The following is a 23,466-nucleotide window of genomic DNA, read 5'->3' as shown; positions in this document are numbered from 1 at the left end:
TTTAAAAACCCTAAATTAGAACTAGAGGATATTTTAATAAATATACATATATTAAAATTATATCCAAATTTCTTACTTCTTATAGGACCTTTTATTTTTAGTACGATTTTTAAAGGTTACTTTCCATTTACAGTTATTACGAAATACTGGCTATACTCCCCATGTTGTACAATACATTCTTGAGTCTATCTTACACCCAACAGTCTGTACCTCCCCCTCCCACTGGTAACCACTAGTTTGTTCTCTATATCTGTGAGTCTGCCTATATTTTGTTTTATTCACTAGTTTGTTGTATTTTTTAGATTCCACATGTTAGTAATATCGTAAAGTATTTGTATTTCTCTGCCTGACTTATTTCACTTAGCATAATGCCCTCCAAGTCCATCCATGTTACGGCAAATGGCAAAATTTCTTTCTTTTAAGACTGAGTAGCATTCCATTGTGCATATATGTGTGTATGTGTGTGTCTGTGTATAAATATATGTAAACCACAACAGATCCATGTATGTTAATTTTGTTTCCTGCAACTTTTCCAAATTCACTGCTGAACTCTAGTAGTTTTCTGGTAGCGTCTTTAGGATTTTCTATGTACAGCACCATGTCATCTGCAAACAGTGGCAGTTTAAGGCAGTTTCCTCCTTTCCAATTTGGATTTTTAAATTTCTTTTTCTTCTCTGATTGCTGTGGCTAGGACTTCCAAAACTATGTTGAATAAAAGTGGTGAGAGTGGGGATCTTTGTCTTGTTCCTGATCTTAGAGGAAATACTTATAGCTTTTCACCATAGAGTATGATGTTAGCTGTGCGTTTGTCATATACAGCCTTTATGATGTTGAGGTATGTTCCTTCTATGCCCACTTTCTGGAGTGTTTTTATCATAAATGGACGTTGAATTTTATCAAAAGCTTTCTGCATCTATTGAGATGATTATATGGTTTTTATTCTTCAATTTGTTAATGTGGTATATCACACTGATTTGCAGATATTGAGAAATCCTTGCATCCCTGAGATCAATCCCATTTGATCACAGTGTATGATCCTTTTAACGTTTTGAGTTTTTCTTTTTGGCTGCGCCACATGGCATGTGACATTTTATTAGTTCCCTGACCAGGGATCAAACCCGCACCCCCAGCAGTACAAATGTGGAGTCTTAACCACTGGGCCAGAGAAGTCCCCTTTTAATGTATTACTGGATTCGGTTTGCTAGTATTTGGTTGAGGATTTTTGCATCTATGTTCATCAGTGATATTGGCCTGTAATTTTCTTTTTTTATGATATCTTTGTCCGGTTTTCGTATCAGGGTGATGTTGGCCTCATAGAATGAGTGTGGAAGTGTTCCTTCCTCTGCAATGTTTTGGAATAGTTTCAGAAGGGTGTGTTAACACTTCTCTAAAGGTTTGGTATAATTCATAACTGACTCACTTTGCTGTACAGCAGAAACTAACACAACACTGTAAATCAACTATACTCCAATAAAAAAAAAAATAATTAAAACAAACAAACAAACAAAAGGTTTGGTAGAATTCTCCTGTGAAGCCATCTGGTCCTCTACAGGACCAGGATATTTATTTGGTTGTGTCAGGTCTTAGTTGCGGCAGGCAGGCTCCTTAGTTGTGGCATGTGAACTCTTAGTTGCGACATGCATGTGGGATCTAATTCCCAGACCAGGGATTGAACCCGGGCCCCCTGCATTGGGAGCATGGAGTCTTAACCACTGTGCCACCAGGGAAGTCCCTACAGGTCCTTTTAAAGTAGACTGTGGATTCTAACAACAGTTCAGTTGTTTTGCCCTCCCTCTCTCCATTGTTTTCTTTTCTTTAAAACATTTCTTCACTGAGGCATATTAAATCAGATATATTCCTCCAAAATGCCATGTTCTCTTATGATCTCAGGTGTTTACATTTCTGTTCTCTTCAGCCCAAAGTGTGTTTCAGACTAACTCCAATCATTATTTCAAAGACAAACATAGAATGGATAAATGTGGTATATCCATACAAGGGGGAATATTATTTAGCCATAAAAAGGAATGTAGTACTGATTCTTACTACATAGATGAACCTTGAAAATATTATGCTATCTGAAAGAAGCCAGACACGAAGGCCACATATTGTATGATTCCATGTATATACAGTGTCTGGAAAGGCAACTTAGGGAAACAGAGAGTAGACTGGCAGCTGCCGTGGGCTGGGGAAAGGGAAAATGGTGAGTAAATGCTAACGTACAGGGTATGGGGTTTCTTTGTGGGGTGAGGAAAATGCCCTGGAGTTAGATAGTGGCGATAGCTACACAACCTTGAGAATATACTAAAAATCACTAAATTATATTTTTAAAAAGTGATGGTGACTTGGACAAGAATGTAGTTATGAAAGGAATGAGGAACGTTTAAACACTGGATACATTTTGCATAGAGAGCTGACTGGATTTGCTGCAAGAATGGTTGGGAAGTGAGAGAAAAAGAAAAGTTAATGATGTGCCTCCCAAGTTTTGGATCCAAGCAAACATGGATGTTATTAACTGATGGGAGAAACATATTGAAGTGGAAAGGCTGGAAGCTCAAGTTATGGGCAGATTGACTGACTTTGACTTAATGGATTCTTAACTATCTGTACCTAAAGCTAATCTAGACTTGAGTGAAGTAGAACATATCATTCTAATTATTATAATGTGGAATATGATTTTTCTTAGTCTAAGGGATGTTCAGAGTTAGAATTAGTGGTAGGGATAAACCATTCAGAAGCAATTGACCTGATAGCCCAATTCAATTAAAAAAAAAAAGACAAAACAAAAACACAGCCAAGCATAGGTATCATCTTCTGCCAAGTATGGGTTAGGTATCTGGTTCCTCCATAGCACACTGGAGTGATCTCCATCACAGATCACATTTATGACACTATATTACCATTTACTATTTCCCTGTATCTTTCTCCCACAATATGGAGAGCTTAGGAATGGAATCATGTCTTTGTACCTCCAGAGCACAGGACACTTAGTTATACAGCAAGTCTTTAGCAAACACCTGTAATATATGATTCCAAGGTTTACCAATAATCTTTTTCATGTAAGTCCAAATTACTGAGTAGACAAAAAGGAAGATAATTGAGTATGACAGTATTCCTTAAGGGGGCCAAGAAACTGAAGGAAGGTATTAATGAGTGATATCAACAGCAGTATATTAATAACAGAAGTTAACATTAGTGAGTGATCACTATGCTCCAGGAATTACTCCAGAAGCATTACATGAATTAATTCATATAATTCCAATATAATCTGATTAAATAGGTACTATTTTATAAGTACCTATTAAATAGGTACCATTTTATAAGACTAGGAAAGTGAGAACATGCAGAAAGGTACAGTAATTTGCTTATGGTCACAGTTAGTACATATTAAAGGCAGAACTGAATTATAGACAGTCTGACTTCAGAGACCATCTTTTCAATCACTGTGCTATATTAGCAGCAGAAATGTCTTGACAGATTTTCTAATTATGGGTTCATGAAAACTCTGTATACTATTTAGAAATCAGCTCTTTGAAAATGATTGTCAAACCACTATCAATACTTAAAATATTTTTATTGAGGTATAATTGACATCCATTGAAATGAACAGATCTTAGGTGTTCAGTTAATCAGTTTTGACAAATGCATACATCTGTGTAATCCACACCTCTATCAAGATAAGGAATATTACACATCACCCCAGAAAATTCCCCCCTGCCCTGTCTTCCTACTCAATCCCTCTCCTCCACCAAAAGCGAAAATGAATTACAGTTTTGAACACTGTAACCATAGATCAGTTTAGTTAATTCCAGAACTTAAATGGAATAAAACAGTATGTACTTTTTGGCTTCTCACACATGATAATGCCTTTGAGACAAATCCATAGAGTTGCATGCATTATAGGTCATTTCTTTTTATTGCCTAGTAATAATCCATATATGGGGACTATTATGAACAAAGATGCTATGAACATTATTACACAAGGTTTTTTGTAAACATTTGGTTTCATTTCTCTAAGATAAATACCTAGGAGTGAAATCACTGGGTTATGGGGTAACAGTTTGTTTAACATTTGAACAAATGGCTGAAGTGTAAGTGGTTATACCATTTTACATTCCCACCAGCAAGGTGTTTAAGAGTTCCAGTTGGTCCACATTCTTGCTAACATTTGGTACTGTAAGTCATTTTCATTTTAATCATTCTAGTGGAGGTAAAGTAGTATCTCATTATGGTTTAAATTGGGAATTCTCTGATGAATAGTGATATCAAACACTTTTTCATGTGAATATGGGCTGTATGTATATATTCTTTACAAAGAAACTGTTCAACAGTCTGCATAAAACTTTATCTTTCTTAGCAGACCTAGTATAAAAGCACTTTCAGCAGTCCCTTTCTGATTTTGAAGAATCGCCTAATGAAGTCTGGTCTAAGATGTGCTAAAATTCTCTGATCATTAATAACCAATAACTACCACTTCATGGTATTCATAAGTTTTCCTCGTCTTTTACATTCCTAAAGAAAATTGCTTGACATATCCCCTAGCATAAATTAATATCACTTATAGCATGTTATTTCATCATAGAAAATATTTTTCTGTACTTTATGCTCTTTCATTGAGGACTAAAGTAGTGATGAAATAACTATAACAAATACTATTCTTTCACAGCAATTATGTTTTGAACATTAGTTGAAATGAGTGGGACACTGGCTAGAGCTCAAACATTTTTGTTTTTGAAACATAATACTTGGTTAAGCCATACATAACTGCCTGTTTTCTAGGTTAAAATGTTCAAATGTTGGCAATTTCATTGCCAATGTTGGCAATGTTGGTTCAATGAAACTTGAACGATTTTTACTATTTTGTAAGTAACTTACTAAATCTAATTGTTCAAACTTAAAATACAATTATATTTCAGTTAACCACTTCCTATCTATCCATCTCATATATATTTATATAATAAATTTTACACAAACAGAAATGGAAATTGCAGAAGTTTTAAAACTATGATGTTATAGCATTAAATTTTAAAAAAAACTTAAGAACTTAATTTTTTAAGAGCAGTTTTAGGGTCTAAGCAAAATTGAGAAGGTACAGAGATTTCACATGTATTCCATGCCAATGCACAGCTTCCTCCATTCTTAAGAGTATGTTTGTTAGAATTGATGAACCTATCCTGACACATAACTACCACCCAGAGTCCGTAGTTCACATTACGGTTACCCTTAGTGTGGTACATTCTACGAGTCTGGACATATATATACCAACACTCATCCATCATTACAATAGTATCAGACAGAGTAGTTTTACTGCTCTAAAAATTCTCTGTGCTTCACCGATTCATCCCTCATTCCTCTCTAAACCCTGACAACCACTGTTCTTTTTACTTTCTCCATAGTTTTATGTCTTCCAGAACGTCATATAGTTGAAATCATACAGTTAATTTCAGACTGCCTTCTTTCATTAATATGATTTAACCTCCGTGTCTGTTCGTGGCTTGACAGCTCATTTGTTTTGTTTTAGACAATATACCATTGTCTGGATACACCTCAGTTTATCCATTCACCTACTGAAGGACATTCTTAGTTGCTCTCAAGTTTTGCCAAGTTATGAGTAAAGTTGCTATAAACATTCATGTGCAGGTTTTTGTATAGACGTAAGTCTTCAACTTCTTTGGGCAAATACCGAGGAAGACGATTGCTGGATCATATGGTAATGTTTAGTTTTGTAAGAAGCCAGCAAACTGTCTTCCAAAGTGGCTGTGCCATTTTGCATTCCCATCAGCGATGAATCAAAGTTCCTATTGCTCCACATTCTCACCAGCATTTGGTGTTATCAGTGTTCTTGATTCTGGCCACTGTAATAGGTGTCTAGTAATACCTCACTGTTGTCTTAATTTACATTTCCCTGATGAAATAGGACACGGTACATCTTTTCCTGTGATGATTCGCCATCTGTCTGATAAGGTCTTTGGCCCATTATAAATCAGGTTGTTTGTTTTCTTACTGTTGGACTTGAAGAGTTTTTTGTATATTTTGAATAATAGTCCTCTATCAGATATGTCTTTTATAAATTATTTTCTGCCATTCTGTGGCTTATATTTGCATTATGTTGACACTGTCTTTCACAGAGCAGAAATTTTTAAATTTTAACGAAGTCCAGAATATCAATTCTTTCTTTCATGGATTGCACCTTTGGTATTGCATCAAAAAAGTTATCATCAAACCTGAGGTAATCTAGATTTTCTTCTATGTTATCTTCTTGGAGTTTTATAGTTTTGCATTTTACACATAGGTCTGTGATTCATTTTGAGTTAATTTTTGTAAAGGTTGTAAAGGTCTGTGTCTAGATTCAATTTTTGCATGTGAATGTCCAGTTGTGCCAGCACCATTTGTAAAGACTATCTTTTCTCCACTGTATTGCCTTTGCTCCTTTGTCAAACACAAGTTAACTATATTTATGTGTGTCTATTTCAGTGCTCTTTATTCTGTCCCACTGATCTACTTGTCTATTCTCTTGCCAATACCACACTCTCTTCATTATGATAGTTTTATAGTAAGTCATGGACTCAGGTACTGTCAGTACTTCAACTTTGTTCTTTTACAACACTGTGTATTCTAGGTCTTTTGCCTATAAATTTTAGAGTCAGTTTGTTGATATCCACAAATAAGTTGCTGGGATTTTGATTGGGATTGCAGTGAAATCTACAGATTAAGTTGGGAAGAAGTGACATCTTGACAATAGTAAGTGTTCTTGTCCATGAACATGGAATATCTCTCCATTTATTGATTCTTTTTTCTTTCATTAGAGTTTTGTTTTCCTCATATACATTTTTTCATATTTCGTTAGATTTATACCTAGGTATTTCAGTTTTAGGGGAGCTAATGTAAAGGTACTACTATGTTTTTAAATTCAGATTCTACACATTCACTGATGGTATATAAGAAAGTGATTGACATTTGTGTATTAACATTTTATCCTGCAACACTGCTATAATCACGAATTAGTTGCAGGAGATTTTTTGGTTGATTCTTTCAGATTTTCTACATAGAAAATGATGTCATTGGCAAAAAACGACAGTTTTATTTCTCCCTTCTCAATCTGTGTATCTCTTATTTCCTTTTCTTATCTTACTGCATTACTTAGAACTTCCAGTATGATGTTGAAAAGGAATGAAAAGAGCAGATACCCTTGCATTGTTCCTGATCTTAGTGGGAAAAACTTCAAGTTTCTCCTCATTAAATAGATGTTACGTGTAGGTTTTTGTAGATTTTTAAAAAAATAATTTTTAATTAAATATTCAGCTAACAAATCTATTAGATGCTCCTTCACTTTTGTTGAAAGCCAAGTACTGGAAATCCTCCAATTTTGTATAGGATTTATTCTCTGCCTCCATAGGAAATCAGTTTGTTTTTTGGGTTTTTTTTGGCCGCGTCGCATGGCTCGTGGGATCTTAGTTCCCCATCCAGGGATGGAACCCGGGTCCCCAGCAGTGGAACTGCAGAGTCCTAACCACTGGACGGCCAGGGAATTCCCAATATATATATTTTTTAAACAAGGAAGTTTCCATCTCTTCCTACTTTACTGAGAGTTTTAATCATGAAAGGGTGTTGAATTTTATCAAATGATTTTTCTGTATGTTATTGACATGATCATGTGATATTTTCTTCTTTAACCTGGTGATGTGTGAAAACTGGTTTTCAAATATTGAACCGGCCTTGTATACCCGGGATAAATCCCACTTGGTCATGGTGTATTATACTTTTTATGCATTGTTGGATTTAATTTGCTAATATTTTTTGAAAATTTTTGTCTTTATGTTCATGAGAGATATTGGTCTATAATTTTCTTTTTTTATAATATCTTTGTCTGGTTTGCGTATTAAGGTAATGCTGGCCTCATATAATTAGTTAGGAATTATTCTCTCTCCTTCTATCTTCTGAAAAAGACTGAAGAAAATTGGTATAATTTCCTCCGTAAATGTTTGGTAGAATTCACTACTGAACCCATCTGAGCCTGGTGTTCCGTTTTAGAAGGTTAATTATCAATCCAATTTCTTTCATAGAGACTTGTGCATATTATCTATTCTTCTGTTGTGAGATTTAGCAGATTGTCCCTTTCAAGTAATTGGTCTATTTCATCTAGGTTATCAAATCTGTGGGAATCGAGTTATTCACAGCATTCCTTTATTATCCTTTTAATGTCCATGGGATATACAGTGATGTCCTCTTTTTCATTTCTGATATTAGTAATCTGTGTCACCTTTCTTTGTTTTCTTAGCCTGGCTAGAGGCTCATAAATTTTATTGATCTTTTCAAAGAACTAGCCTTTGCTTTATACATATATATTCAATACTATAAATTTCCCTCTAACCACTGTTTTCACTGCAAATTTTCAACTGCAAATTTTGGTAATTTGCATGCTTATTTTCATTTAATTCAAAATATTTTAAAATATCCTCTTGAGATTTTTTTTGACCCATGTGTTATTTAGAAGTGTACTGTTTAATGTCCAACTATCTGGGGATTTTACAGTTATCTTTCTGTTATTGATTTCTAGTTTAACTTCATCGTGGTCTGAGAGCAGACACCGTATGTTTCTAGGTATTTGATTTTCAGACGATCAAATATATAAAATCCTCTCCTTTTTGATGGATTCCTATTTTTTGAAGAAATATTCCATTTGATTTTTACATTGCAAAGTTCAGTTAATTTATACATTTATCAATCATTAAGAAGAGTTACAGCTTAAAAAAATAGAATTCTAAATACTAGATAATTTTTGTTACATTGTTTTCTTTTAGTGATTAGGCAGAAACGTGTTTCCAACACCAAAATTTCCAAGAAACTAAGTTTTACTTTAAACAAACAGCTTTAAACAAGAGAAGTAGGCTTTTTATTTCACTAGTAAAAAATAATATTCACTAGTAAAGAAAAACACCCAAGTGCAATCTATTAAATTAAAAAGTCAAAATTCTATTTGCTTTACTTCTCTTAACTTACTACCTCAATTTCTAAAGGTATTTCTTGCTAAAAAGATGACTGCCTCCTCATAAACTCTACTTAACACAAACCTGCAAGTTTAGAAAATGTTTTTAACAGTATCTGTCAGCCTTAAGATAATTATTTCTCTGCAATATAGGAAGAGCAAATGTTCTCACTTCTATAAACTCAGTTCTACTACCCCATAATTTGTATCCACTGATGCTGGCTCAGCCCATGAAAGAAATACTCTTACACAAGTCAATTCTTTAAATGTATACAGACAGTTATATCTCCCCTAAATTTCTGCTAAAGTATTTTCATTTCATTAAATCATCTTCTTTGTGGTTCTCCTCATAAATAACTCATTATACTATATTAATATTCTTCTTAGAGTTTGGCATCCCAATCTAAATACTATACTCCAGGAAGAATCTCATCAGTGCAAAATGAAATGATGCCTTACATTATTTTGGGTACCTAATGTATTTTAATGACAACTAAGATCTCAACTTTCAGGAAAGGAAAGAATAATAACATAATGCTTTTGTGTTCAACCTTCAAAAAATGAGAGACCTATATGGATAAAACGGTTCACTACATTTGTCCAAAACAGTACTAGTATGTCAAGTTAAAGCTAACTGAAATACCCTCGTGTCACAGGACACATTGAGAATCTATCAAAACTATGGTACTTCCCCAGAAAATACACACATTAATTACAACTAAGAGCTACTACTTAAAATATAAAGGATTCCACAGGTGCATGAAGCTCATCTAGAGATGTCAGAGCTGTTCTATTCACTACCATATCCCCCATTGCTCAGCACAGTGCCAATTACACAAGTAGGCATGTGATAGAAATCTATTAGTTTAATGAAATAAAGGAACATTAGTGTGACAATCAGGTGTTTAGAATTTGGCTTTAATTACCTGAAATCAAAGTAAAAAACCCAATGTTTTATTAATGATTCCAAATATTACTGCATATTTGGGAAAAGCTGCCTGGCAAATTTGCCCTTTTCTCTTCCTGCTGATAAATATTTCTTTTATGAAGAAACTAAGTTTCAATCTTTGGGGATAGAAGTTGTTAAATTAAATTAAATTAATTAATTGTTGTTAGTTGTTACTTGTTAAATTAAATTAATTAATTAAGAAAAGACAATAGTTTAACTGGGAGAAAAGGAACAAATTTTTATCAAGCATGTACTATGGCCCTAGTATGATTTCTCTTATAGTTCTCAGAACTTAACAGGGAAGTATTATCATCTTCATTTTAGGAAAGAGTATCAGAGAAATTAAGTAATCTGCCTACAGATGATAAGCAGAGGAACCCAGATTCAAACAGTTATTAACTATAAAATCTATGCTCTTTCTCTCACATCATGCATTGGGGTATAATCTACTTAAAACAGTGTAAACTAGAAGTTGTTTTAAGCGTGTATGACTGATTAATAATAACCATAATAATTTTTCTCTGTCATATGTTCTTCATCTACAAAGCAGAAGACACTATGCCTTAAACAACTATGCAAGTTTGATATAGGAATTAGAAGTGGTGGTAAGACAGAATGAACAGAACCTCATTTAATGTATGTATTCATAGGGAAAGATGGTGAGTATATTTTATTTCAGGAACATTTTGTTGATCTTAATTTAGTAAATTAACTACATGGAAAACCATATTATAATATGAGGAAAGGATGCTTATAAAACAATCCCCCAACAGCTCATTTAATGTTTATCCTTAGGGCATGAAAGTTGAGCTTCCCTGACCCAAACAATTATTATGAATTTCTATGAATTATCTCTTCGAAACATTAATAAATGACCGCTAACAAAAATCTGCTAAATCTGAGCAAAAACAAAGATGAGTTACAGTTAAAAGAGTTTTTTGTAAGCCAGTGGATATATATCTATTAGTTATCCCTACTGTAGCTATAAATCCCGTGATATTTTCAAACTTAATATAAATTGTGAGATTTAAAAGAATAAATTCTAAATAATTAATTTCCAAAAACAGAAAATTTGAGACACAAAGATTCTGAATAACAGTCCCAGTCACTTATCAATTTAAAAGAAAGTTTTATTTTAAGGTTTTACATTAAATGTTTCCATTCAAATATATTTGTCAATACAAATATAAGAAATCAAGGTTTTTTGAAAAAGATTTAGGGCAAAGAGTCCAAGATGTTGGACCACCAGAGACCTCCTGGCCCCATGTAATATTAATCAGCGAGAGCTCTCCCAGAGATCTCCATCTCAACACTAAGACCGAGCTCCACCCAACGGCCAGCAGGCTCCAGTGCTGGACGCCCCATGCCGAACAACTAACAAGACAGGAACACAACACCACACATTAGCGGAGAGGCTGCCTAAAGTCATACTAAGTTCACAGACACCCCAAAATACACCACCAGATAAGGCCCTGCCCACCAGAAGGACAAGATCCAGCCTCATCCGCCAGAACACAGGCACCAGTCCCCCTGCAAGAAAGCCTACACAAGCCACTGAACCAACCTAACCCACTGGGGGTAGACACCAGAAATAAGAGGAACCATGAACCTGCAGCCTGTGAAAAGTAGACCCCAAACACAGTAAGTTAAAAAAAATGAGAGGACAGAGAAATATGCAGCAGATGAAGGAGCAAGGTAAAAACCCACCAGACCAAAGAAATGAAGAGAAAATAGGAAGTCTACCTGAAAATGGATTCAGAGTAATGATAGTAAAGATGATCCAAAATCTCAGGAATAGAATGGAGAAAACACAAGAAACATTTAACAAGGATCTAGAAGAACTAAAGAGAAAACAAACAATGATAAACAACACAATAAATGAAATTACAAATACTCTAGAAGAAATCAACAGCAGAATAACTGAGGCAGAAGAACAGGTAAGTGACCTGGAAGGCAGAATAGTGGAAATAACTGCCACAGAGCAGAATAAACAAAAAAGAATGAAAAGAATTGAGGACAGTCTCAGAGACCTCTGGGACAATATTAAATGCACCTACATTCAAATGATAGGGGTCCCAGAAGAAGAAGAGAAAAAGAAAGGTTCTGAGAAAATATTTGAAGAGATTATAGTCGAAAACTAGTCAATCAAGTCCAGGAAGGTCCAGGAAGTGCAGAGAGTCACATTCAGGATAAACCCTAGGATAAACACGCCAAGACACACATCAATCAAACTATCAAAAATTAAAAACAAAGAAAAAATATTTAAAGTAGCAAGGGAAAAGCAACAAAAACCTACAAGGGAATTCCCATAAGGTTAACAGCTGATCTTTCAGCAGAAAGTCGGCAAGCCAGAAGGGAGTGGCAGGACATATTTAATTTAAAGTGAGGAAAGGGACAAAACTACAACCAAGATTACTCAACCCAGCAAGGATCTCATGCAGATTCAACAGAGAAATTAAAACCTTTACAGACAAGCAAAACTTAAGAGAATTCAGCACCACCAAACCCACTTTACAACAAATGCTAAAGGAACTTTCCTAGACAGGAAACACAAGAGAAGGAAAAGACCTACAAAAACAAACCCAAAACAATTAAAATGGTAATAGGAACATACGTATCGATAATTACCTTAAATGTAAATGGATTAAATGCTCCAACCAAAAGACATACACTGTCTGGATGGATACAAAAACAAGACCTGTATATATGCTATCTACAAGAGACCCACTTCAGACCTAGGGACACATACAGACTGAAAGTGAGGGGATAGAAAAAGATATTCCATGCAAACGGAAATCAAAAGAAAGCTGGAGTAGCTATTCTTATATCAGACAAAATAGACTTTAAAATAAAGACTATTACAAGAGACAAAGAAGGACACTACATAATGATCAAGGGATCAATCCAAGAAGCTAAAACAATTGTAAATATTTATGCACCCAACATAGCACCACCTCAAAACATAAGGTAAATGCTAACTGCCATAAAAGGGGAATCGATACAGTTTATTACATTGCAGGTTGCCTGGTTACTAAAGGAGGGGAGGCTGGCTTCAGAATTTTACATGAGCATCTCTGAAAATGGACCCTTACCTTTATATTTGTTATACAGGGCTGAAGCACACGATAACTTCTTTTTGAAAGGGCTATTTTATCTTGAAGATTATGAGTTTGAAGGAACTAAGGTGATTGGCAGTGGAAAGAATCAGAACATGTGAAATTCCTTAAAAATTTATTGACTTAAATAACTTTGTGTTACACATAATTAAAAAAAAACCCTTTACACTTTGTGCAAAAAAAAAAAAAAAAAGGGGAATCGACAGTAATACAATCATAGTAGGGGACTTTAACACCCCACTTTCACCAATGGACAGATCATCCAAAATGAAAATAAATATGGAAACACAAGCTTTGGTATCAGTTAAGTCCATCTTTATCAGTTAAACATGGACTTAACTGATATTTATAGGACATTCCATCCAAATACAACAGAATACACTACATTCTCAAGTGCACACAGAACATTCTCCAGGATAGATCATACCTGGGGTCACAAATCAAGCCTCAGTAAATTGAAGAAAATTGAAATCGTACCAAGCATCTTTTCCGACCACAACGCTATGAGACTAGATATCAATTACAGAAAAAAAAAAAAACTGTAAAAAATACAAACACATGGAGGCTAAAGAATACATGATGAAATAACCAAGAGATCACAGAAGAAATACAAGAGGAAACAAAAACCTACCTAGAAATAAATGACAATGAAAATACAACAACCCAAAACCTATGGGATGCAGCAAAAGCAGTTCTAAGAGGGAAGTTTATAGCAATACAATGCTACCTCAAGAAACAAGAAACATCTCAAATAAACAACCTAACCTTACACCTAAAGCAATTAGAGAAAGAAGAACAAAAAACCCCAAAGTTAGCAGAAGGAAAGAAATCATAAAGATCAGATCAGAAATAAATAAAAAAGAAATGAAGGAAACAATAGCAAAGATCAATAAAACTAAAAGCTGGTTCTTTGAGGAGATAAACAAAATTGATAAACCATTAGCCAGACTCATCAAGAAAAAAAGGGAGAAGACTCAAATCAACAGAATTAGAAATGAAAATGGAGAAGTAACAACTGACACTGCAGAAATACAAAGGATCATGAGAGACTACTACAAGCAACACTATGCCAATAAAATGGACAACCTCAAAGAAATGGACAAATGCTTAGAAAAGTACAACGTACCAAGAGTGAACCAGGAAGAAATAGAAAATATGAACAGACCAATCACAAGCACTGTAGTTCAAACTGTGACTAAAAATCTTCCAACAAACAAAAGCCCAGAACCAGATGGCTTCACAGGCGAATTCTATCAAACATTTAGAGAAGAGCTAACATCTATCCTTCTCAAATTCTTCCAAAATACAGCAGAGGGAGGAACACTCCCAAACTCATTCTACGAGGCCACCATCACCCTGATACCCAAACCAGACAAAGATGTCACACAAAAAGAAAACTACAGGACAATATCACTGATGAACACAGATGCAGAAATCCTCAAAAAATATTAGCAAACAGAATCCAACAGCACATTAAAAGGATGGTACATGAAGATCAAGTGGGGTTTATCCCAGGAATGCAAGGATTCTTCAATATATGCAAATCAATCATTGGGATACACCTTATTAACAAATTGAAGGAGAAAAACTATATGATCATCTCAATAGATGCAGAAAAAGCTTTTGACAAAATTCAACACCCATTTATGATAAAAACTCTCCAGAAAGTAGGCATAGAGGGAACCTACCTCAACATAATAAAGGCCATATATGACAAACCCACAGCCAACATCGTTCTCCATGGTGAAAAACTGAAACCATTTCCTCTAAGATCAGGAACAAGACAAGGTTGTCCACTCTCACCACTACTATTCAACATAGTTTTGGAAGTTTTAGCCACGGCAATCAGAGAAGAAAAAGAAATAAAAGGAATCCAAATTGGAAAAGACGAAGTAAAGCTGTCACTGTTTGCAAATGACATGATATTAAACACAGAGAATCCTAAAGATGCTACCAGAAAACTACTAGAGCTAATCAATGAATTTGGTAAAGTAGCAGGGTACAAAATTAATGCACAGAAATCTCTTGCATTCCTATACACTAATGATGAAAAATCTGAAAGAGAAATTAAGGCAACGTTCCCATTTACTGCAACAAAAAGAATAAAATACCTAGGAATAAATCTACCCGAGAAGACAAAAGACCTGTATGCAGAAAACTTAAGACACTGATGAAAGAAATTAAAGATGATACAAACAGATGGAGAGATATACCATGTTCTTGGACTGGAAGAATCAACATTGTGAAAATGACTATACTACCCAAACAATCTACAGATTCAATGCGATCCCTATCAAACTACCAATGGCATTTTTCACAGAAGTAGAACAAAAAATCTTAAAATTTGTATGGAGACACAAAAGACCCTGAATAGCCAAAGCAATCTTGAGAAAGAAAAATGGAGCTGAAGGAATCAGACTCCCTGACTTCAGACTATACTACAAAGCTACACTAATCAAGACAGTATGGTACTGGCACCAAAACAGAAATATAGATCAATGGAACAGGATAGAAAGCCCAGAGATAAACCCACACATATATGGTCACCTTATCGTTGACAAAGGAGGCAAGAATATCCAATGGAGAAGAGACAGCCTCTTCAATAAGTGGCGCTGGGAAAACTGGACAGCTACATGTAAAAGAATGAAATTAGAACTCTTTCTAACACCATACACAAAAATAAACTCAAAATGGATTAAAGACCTAAATGTAATGCCAGATAGTACAAAACTCTTAGACGAAAACATAGGCAGAACACTCTATGACATAAATCACAGCAAGATCCTTTTTGACCCACGTCCTAAAGTAACGGAAATAAAAACAAAAATAAACAAATGGGACCTAATGAACCTTAAAAGCTTTTGCACAGCAAAGGAAAACATAAAGAAGATGAAAAGACATCCCTCAGAATGGTAGAAAATATTTGCAAACGAAGCAAGTGACAAAGGATTAATCTCCAAAATACACAAGCAGCTCATGCAGCTCAATATCAAAATCAAACAACCCAATCCAAAAACGGGCGGAAGACCTAAATAGACATTTCTCCAAAGAAGATATACAGACTGCCCACAAACAAATGAAAGTATGCTCAACATCAGGAATCATTAGAGAAATGGAAATCAAAACCACAATGAGGTATCATCTCACACCGGTCAGAATGGCCATCATCAAAAAATCTACAAATAATAAATGCTGGAGAGGGTGTGGAGAAAAGAGAACCCTCCTGTGTTGTTGGTGGGAATGTAAACTGATAGAGCCACTATGGAGAACTGTATGGAGATTCCTTAAAAAACTAAAAATAGAACTACCATATGACCCAGCAATCCCACTACTGGGCGTATACCCTGAGAAAACCATAATTCAAAAAGAGTCATGTACCCCAATGTTCACTGCAGCACTATTTACAATAGCCAGGACATGGAAGCAACCTAAGTGCCCACTGACAGATGAATGGATAAAGAAGATGATGTGGCATATATATACGTTGCAATATTACTCAGCCATAAAAAGACACAAAACTGAGTTATTTTTAGTGAGGTGGATGGACCTAGAATCTGTCATACAGAGTGAAGTCAGAAACAGAAAAACAGATACTGTATGCTAACACATATATATGGAATCTTAAAAAAAAAAAGGCTGAAGAACCTAGGGGCAGGACAGGAATAAAGACGCAGACGTAGACAATGGACTTGAGGACATGGGGCAGGGAGGGGAAGCTGGGACGAGGTGAGAGAGTAGCACTGACATATATATACCACCAAATGTAAAACAGATAGCTAGTGGGAAGCAGCTGTATAGCACAGGGAGATCAGCTTGGTGCTTTGTGACTACCTAGAGGGGTGGGCTAGGGAGGATGGGAGGGAGACGCAAGAGGGAGGGGATATGGGGATATATGTATACATATAGCTGATTCACTTTGTTATACAGCAGAAACTAACACAACATTGTAAAGCAATTATACTTCAACAAAGATGTAAAAGAAAAAAAATAAATAAATTAAGAATAGAAGGACTTCCCTGGTGGCACAGTGGTTAAGAATCCACCTGCCAATGCAGGGGACATGGGTTCGATCCCTGGTCTGGGAAGATCCCACATGCCGCACAGCAACTAAGCCTTTGCGCCACAACTACTGAGCCTGTGCTCTAGAGCCCGCGAGCCACAACTACAGAAGCCTGCGTGCCTAGAGCCTGTGCTCTGCAGCAAGAGAAGCCACCGCAATGAGAAGCCCGCGCACCACAACAAAGAGTAGCCCCTGCTAGCCACAACTAGAGAAAGCCTGCATGCAGCAATTAACACCCAATGCAGCCAAAAATAAATAAGTAAAATAAATAAATAAATAAAATAAATTAAGAATAGAAAAAAAAAAAGATTAGGGCAAAAAAAAGTAGAATGTTCCTCAGATTTCTTCAGACCTCAGTAAAGAAATGTATGCACAGGAAAAACTGAAAATATAGTAAAGTGTCAGATGAATTAGCCACATTCATGAGTAATAAACAAATAATGCCTAATAGAAAACTACATAGCTAAATAAAAATCAAATAATGTTTTTCTGGGAATTTCCTGGCAGTCCAATGGTTAGGACGCTGGGCTTTCACTGCCGAGGGCATGGGTTTGATCCCTGGTCCGGGAACTAAGATCCCGAAGCTGTGCAGCACAGCCAAAAAATATATATATAATATTTTTCTTACATTTCTTTCTAACGATGAGTTTCTGTGTGCATATTACCTATGCATCATTATTTTTCAGATTCCAGCTTTCCAAAGTACAAGGTATTTGTCCTGATATGGACCACACTGCCAAACATATTTATTTATTTGACAAATAATTGAGTGCCTGCTATGGGTATTAGGCTGGGCACTAGGCTAGGTCCTGGGAATTCCCAACCCCATAAAAAGAAAAGGATTACCCAGCTTTAGAGATTATATTCCAGTAGAGAAGAGATCAAAGTAAGAGACATGCAAATAAACATTAAAAAAATTCCAATAAAAGATACCTGACGATGCATTTCCATGAAGAGCCATCTTGATCATCTTGTTCTTCTATATACATTCTGACATTGTGATCTTGATCCAACTGGTACCAGTACATGAGGCCATCTTTGTCACGGCCAATTGGCTGGAGACGCATGGTATCGGCATCCTCCTCATTGATAATATTCTTGAATTTGAGATTGTCATCAAACTGACACTCACAGAGGTACTGGAAAATAGTCATAACATGGTTTAAAATACCCCATAAATGTTTCTCCATCAAAATAAATGTGATATGTTCAACCAAGGAACAGATTTGGGGACAGGAGAAAGAATACGTGTAGTTTTATCCATCTTTCACTTTCCTCTCTCCCCTTTTGTACACTTATTTTTCAGTAACCAACTTTAAAACATAAATTTCTAAGTTAACATTTAATTTTTGTATTACAGAAATTTATAGGTTTAACCCAACCAATGACACAAAAGTGATGTTATATTTTAAAGCGATGAGTCTGTTTGTACTAAAGTTTCCCAAATTTGTTCATGGTATAAAATTTTCAATCACTCCTTCTCTCTTAAAGCTTTTAGATGAACTTTATTCTTGAAATGGCTATCTATTTTTGAAAGCTTGAGGCATATACCGTTTTTAAGGAAGGCAGTCTTATTGATAACTGCCTCTGCGGAATTCTCTTTAAAAAAAAAATACTGACATCACCAAATTGGAAGAACTAATTTTTTATTAAAATTTTTGTGTATGATTAGTGTATAAAGTCAGATTTCTTCCCTGAACCTATCTGCCCAGGCAGAAAATACATGACGTTCCTATCATAGCCTCTTTGCCTTTGCCTGTGGTGTCTACACCCGTAGACTCTCTTCTATAAAGGTAGTTTTCCCCTTCATTATGCTGACCACATTGCTAATAATTAGGGCCAATACTCTGAAGCAAGCAAGGAGAAAAAGGGGAACTCAAACTTGAAAATAAATCTATACTTTGAGAAGACCTATTTTAATTAAGTAGGTATGGTTATGTGAGACTTTTATTAAGTACACACTGGCATGCCCCTAGTCATCTGGAAAACTAATGATCAAATTACTAATTTAGTAAATCAGTAAAAGATTAACCACAGTTTACCATATTTGTTAACAATGATTGTGAAGACTGCAAATAATGCATAAAATGAATGTGGGGTTTACCCATTCTACTATTGTCCCTACAAGCAGAGATCATTAAACCTAGATATACTTGTATATTGAAAAACAACCAAAACCAGTAATTTAAAGAACAGTTTTATCACCAAAAAATAAACAAGAAAAAGAAAAATCTATTGTCCTTTTCCACTAACAGTAAAAATGTCTACTTGGGGACTTCCCTGGTGGTCCAGTGGTTAAGACTCGGTGCTTCCACTGCAGGGGGTGCAGGTTCGATCCCTGGTCAGGGAACTAAGATCCCACATGCCGCAGGCGTGAGCCCCCCACCAAAAGTCTACTTTCTAGTTATTTCCCAATTCAACCAGAAGGAGTCAAAGGTGAATTTTTTAATTAAAATAACTGTAACAAATAATAAATTTATTACCTTTAAGAGTGCTAACTTGCATTCAACACTCATTTCAAGATAGCCTTTCTTCTCCATCTCCCATGCCCACGTGCTGTTAAACTCTTGACATATCTGTCAGAGAAAGTTAAAGTCTTAATACATAAAAGCAATTTAAATTTACATTGGTAGTTTTGTTGTACAATTATGTTAACTGTTTTGTTAATATATAAAGGAAAAAGTTTATACCAAACACAACTGAATCCAATCCCACCCTGAAATGCCTACTACTTAAATATACCAGAAATGTTTACTACTGTCTGATGATTGAATTTAAGGTAAGCAGTGATCCCTGCAGCTTTCTCCTCTGCTCTCAAGAATTTTATATACATTTTTGCGGCACATTTTCCCAAATGCAAGTAATTATCTGATTCCACCTCTCCAAATAGCCTAGAAGTTCCTCAAGGGCAAGGACAATAGTTTATTCATCTCTATGCCTACAATAGAAGCAAGCTAAAAAAAACATGCCAAATTGTAGGCATATTTTTATTCAAGTAACTCTCCAACTCAAAGTCCTCCTAATTATGGGTAAAGATTCCACTGCTTGGCATTTGAGACCTTCTATAATGTGGCATTAACTTAAATTTCTAGGCTTCTCTTCTCATACAAACATTGCAAGCAAACCAGAGACACTAACATGATGAGGAAAGAAGATTTGGATAACCATTCCACTTATCAGGAGATGCACCATGGGCTTTATGACCTCTGTGAGCCAGTTTCTTCAGCAACAAAAGGGGAGCAGTAATAATACTGACCTTAAAGGTTGTGAAATAGGCATAAAAAATGACATAAAGTGCCTAGAAACTTCATGCTCTTTTTCCAATCCAAGGAACAAAGAGTACAATGAAGGCCAAGGGAGAAGAACCAATACAAGGCAGAAAATTATCTGGGAGCTTGGGCAATTAGCTAGAAACGCTGGCAGGAGAAAAACAAACAGGCAAGTGAAACTGCTTATATAACCACCTCAACCTAGGAATAAGACCAGGCTGGCCCTCCTGGGAGGGCTACCCTTTTCCTCTCCTGTACTGGTGTCATCTTTTTTTTTTCACCAAGTCAGGACAGAATGCAGTATGGCCAGGAACTATATCATGGGGGATCTTCGAAGGCAAAAAGGAAGAATGAGCTCTCCATTCTCTGGAATACCATACTTCCTCTGACTGATAGCACTACATTTTGTAGAGAAAAAAAAATGAGATATACAGAATAAGGGAAATTTCTGGAATATTATACAAGGAAGACCTCAAATGATTATATCAAAACCTAAAGGTCAACATGTGAATAGACACTTTGCCAAAGAATATATATAAATGGCCAATAAGCACAGGAAAAGATAGTCAATGTCCTTAGTCATTAGGGAAATGCAAATCAAAACCACAATGAAATACTACTTCATACCTGTTAGGATAGCTGTAATCAAAAGAAGGATAGGGGCTTCCCTGGTGGCGCAGTGGTTGAGAAACCGCCTGCCAATGCAGGGGACATGGGTCTGAGCCCTGGTCCAGGAAGATCCCACATGTTGTGGAGCAACTAAGCCCATGCGCCACAACTACTGAGCCTGCGCTCTAGAGCCCACGCGCCACAACTACTGAGCCCACGCGCCACAACTACTGAAGCCCACGTGCCTAGAGCCCATGCTCTGCAACAAGAGAAGCCACTGCAATGAGACGCCTGCGCACCGCAACAAAGAGTAGCCCCTGCTCGCCGCCAACTAGAGAAAGCCCGCGCAGCAACGGAGACCCAACACAGCCAAAAATAAATAAATTAAATAAATTTTTTTTTAAAAAAGGATAATAGCAAATGATGGGAATGTAAAATGGTGCAGCCGCTTTGTAAAAAAAAGTTTAGCAATTCCTCAAAATGTTAATACCGAGTTTCCACATGACTTAGCAATTCCACTCTTCGGTATGTACACCCCAAAAATGAAAACATATACTGTACAAACGTTCATCACAGTACAATAGCCAAAAGGTGGGAACAACCCAAATTTCCATCAACTGATGAATGAATAAAATAATACGTGGAATATAAATACAATGGGATTTTATGCATCCATGAAAAGGAATGAAGTAGTGATATATTGTACAGCACGGATGAACATCAAAACACGATGCTATGTGAAAGAAACCAGACATAAAAGGTCACAAATTTATGAAAGTTTGTATATGGAATTTCCACAGGAGTCAAATCCATATAGACAAAATTCATTAGCAGTTGCTAGTGGGTAAGCAGAGGGAGGAACAGACAGTGGTGGCTATGAGCAGATTTCGTTTCAGAGTAACAAAAATGCTCTACAATTTTGATAGTGTTCTACAGTTAAGATAGCGCACATCCTTGTGAATATGCTTAAAAACACTGAATTGCATATTTTTAAAGAGTGAATTTCATGGTATGTGAATAATGTCTCAATTTTAAAATATCAGACAGAGGGACAGCCAACAACACAGAGACAAGCTTATGACTTGGATGAAGCATTTCTTGAGTGCTCTACTGTATACCACACCCCTAGAAGAAGATGTAGGCTAAAGCTGAGTGTGGGGAAGTTCAGTTTCACCAAAGGGGCTGAGAATGACACAGCTCCAAAGCATGACCAACAGCTCACGGCGTCAGATACCAAATACAGCTGAACAACTGTTGATTATCATTTACTGTGTGAAAGGGGAGGAAAGAGAAAGAGAGGTAGATACAAAGATAATTAAGATATAAGCCTCTGCTTCCTCACTACTTCAATTTACTGACCTTCATTTACAATGCTTAGGGTGTAAAACCTCTGTTGTGCTGATATTCAGAGATAAACATGCTATTCATTTTCTGTTTCTTTAAGGGCAATGTAGACATACTACTGTGCCATTTGAGGTACTCCCCCCCCGCCCCCCCGCCACCGCCGACCAAAGGCACATTAATTAGATTTGTCCAAATAGCCCTAACCTATTGTTACCACAAAGTAAATACTGCAAATAAAACCTGCAAATAAAAAAAGTACTCTAAATGACACTTAAATAATTCTTATGCAGGACTATATAATCTCACCAAGAGTCAGCAAACTTTTTCTAAGTGACAAACAGGAAATAATTTAGGCTTTGTGACCATATGGCCTCTTTTTCAACTATTCAACTCTGCTGTTATAGTACAAAAGCAGTCACAGAAAATACATAAACAAGTGAGCTTCACTGTATTACAATACCACTTTACAAGGAAATTTGAATTTCATATAATTTTCATGTCAACCATTCTCCCAACCATTTAAATACATAAAACCATTCTTAGTTTTCAAGCCATACATAAACAAGCAGCAGGCCAGATTTGACCGAGGGGCCACAGTTTGCCTAGAGAACCAGAAATTAGCTTTGTTTATCAGAGACTGTCTAGACAGTTATTCTTGGGACCTTAAAGCAAGGGGATCCCTAGCAGATTGGTAATTTACATTAACTCCCCATGTTCCAACTTGATTCTAACCAAGCAGCCTTGTATCAATATATAATTATAATTTGGTTTTGCATGCAATTCCTCTTTAGAGAATGTTCCAATATCCAGAACATTCATATTTATCACCATAAGTTATAATTCCGTAATACTGGTTTTAAGTTTGACTCTCTCTAAATGTAGTTAATGAGCGGTCACATCTTGTTGCGTCCCCTGTATGGTGCCTAAGGAACAGTCTTTCTAATACACACACAAAATCAAATGTCCCGTGCCTGCAAGGCTGAATGCCATTCAGCCTGGGAGACCTCTTGGCTGGCTGCCTGCTGTCGCTCCAAAACTCCCTGTGTCTATTCTTCCTAACTTCTACACAGAGAAAAACAAGGTTGAGGATGGAAAATAAAGGGGAGGGGGCGTGGGGGGGCATTTAAAAGTTCACA

General features: G+C 36.0%; 1 protein-coding gene across 1 annotated transcript in view; it reads right to left on the bottom strand.

Moving 5' to 3' along the window:
- Nucleotides 1-23,466, bottom strand: part of RSF1 (remodeling and spacing factor 1) — a 170,445-nt gene that overhangs the window by 48,266 nt on the left and 98,713 nt on the right. Inside the window, exons 3-4 of the mRNA XM_061204104.1 lie at nt 19,592-19,684; nt 18,042-18,247 (exon numbers count right to left, since the gene is read on the bottom strand). Of these exons, the coding sequence (XP_061060087.1) occupies nt 18,042-18,247; nt 19,592-19,684 (299 nt within the window). The remainder of the gene's footprint in view (nt 1-18,041; nt 18,248-19,591; nt 19,685-23,466) is intronic.

The sequence above is a fragment of the Eubalaena glacialis genome, chromosome 10, assembly GCF_028564815.1.
Source record: "Eubalaena glacialis isolate mEubGla1 chromosome 10, mEubGla1.1.hap2.+ XY, whole genome shotgun sequence".
In the NCBI taxonomy this organism is placed as follows: domain Eukaryota; kingdom Metazoa; phylum Chordata; class Mammalia; order Artiodactyla; family Balaenidae; genus Eubalaena; species Eubalaena glacialis.
This window is presented reverse-complemented; position numbering and strand designations above follow the sequence as displayed.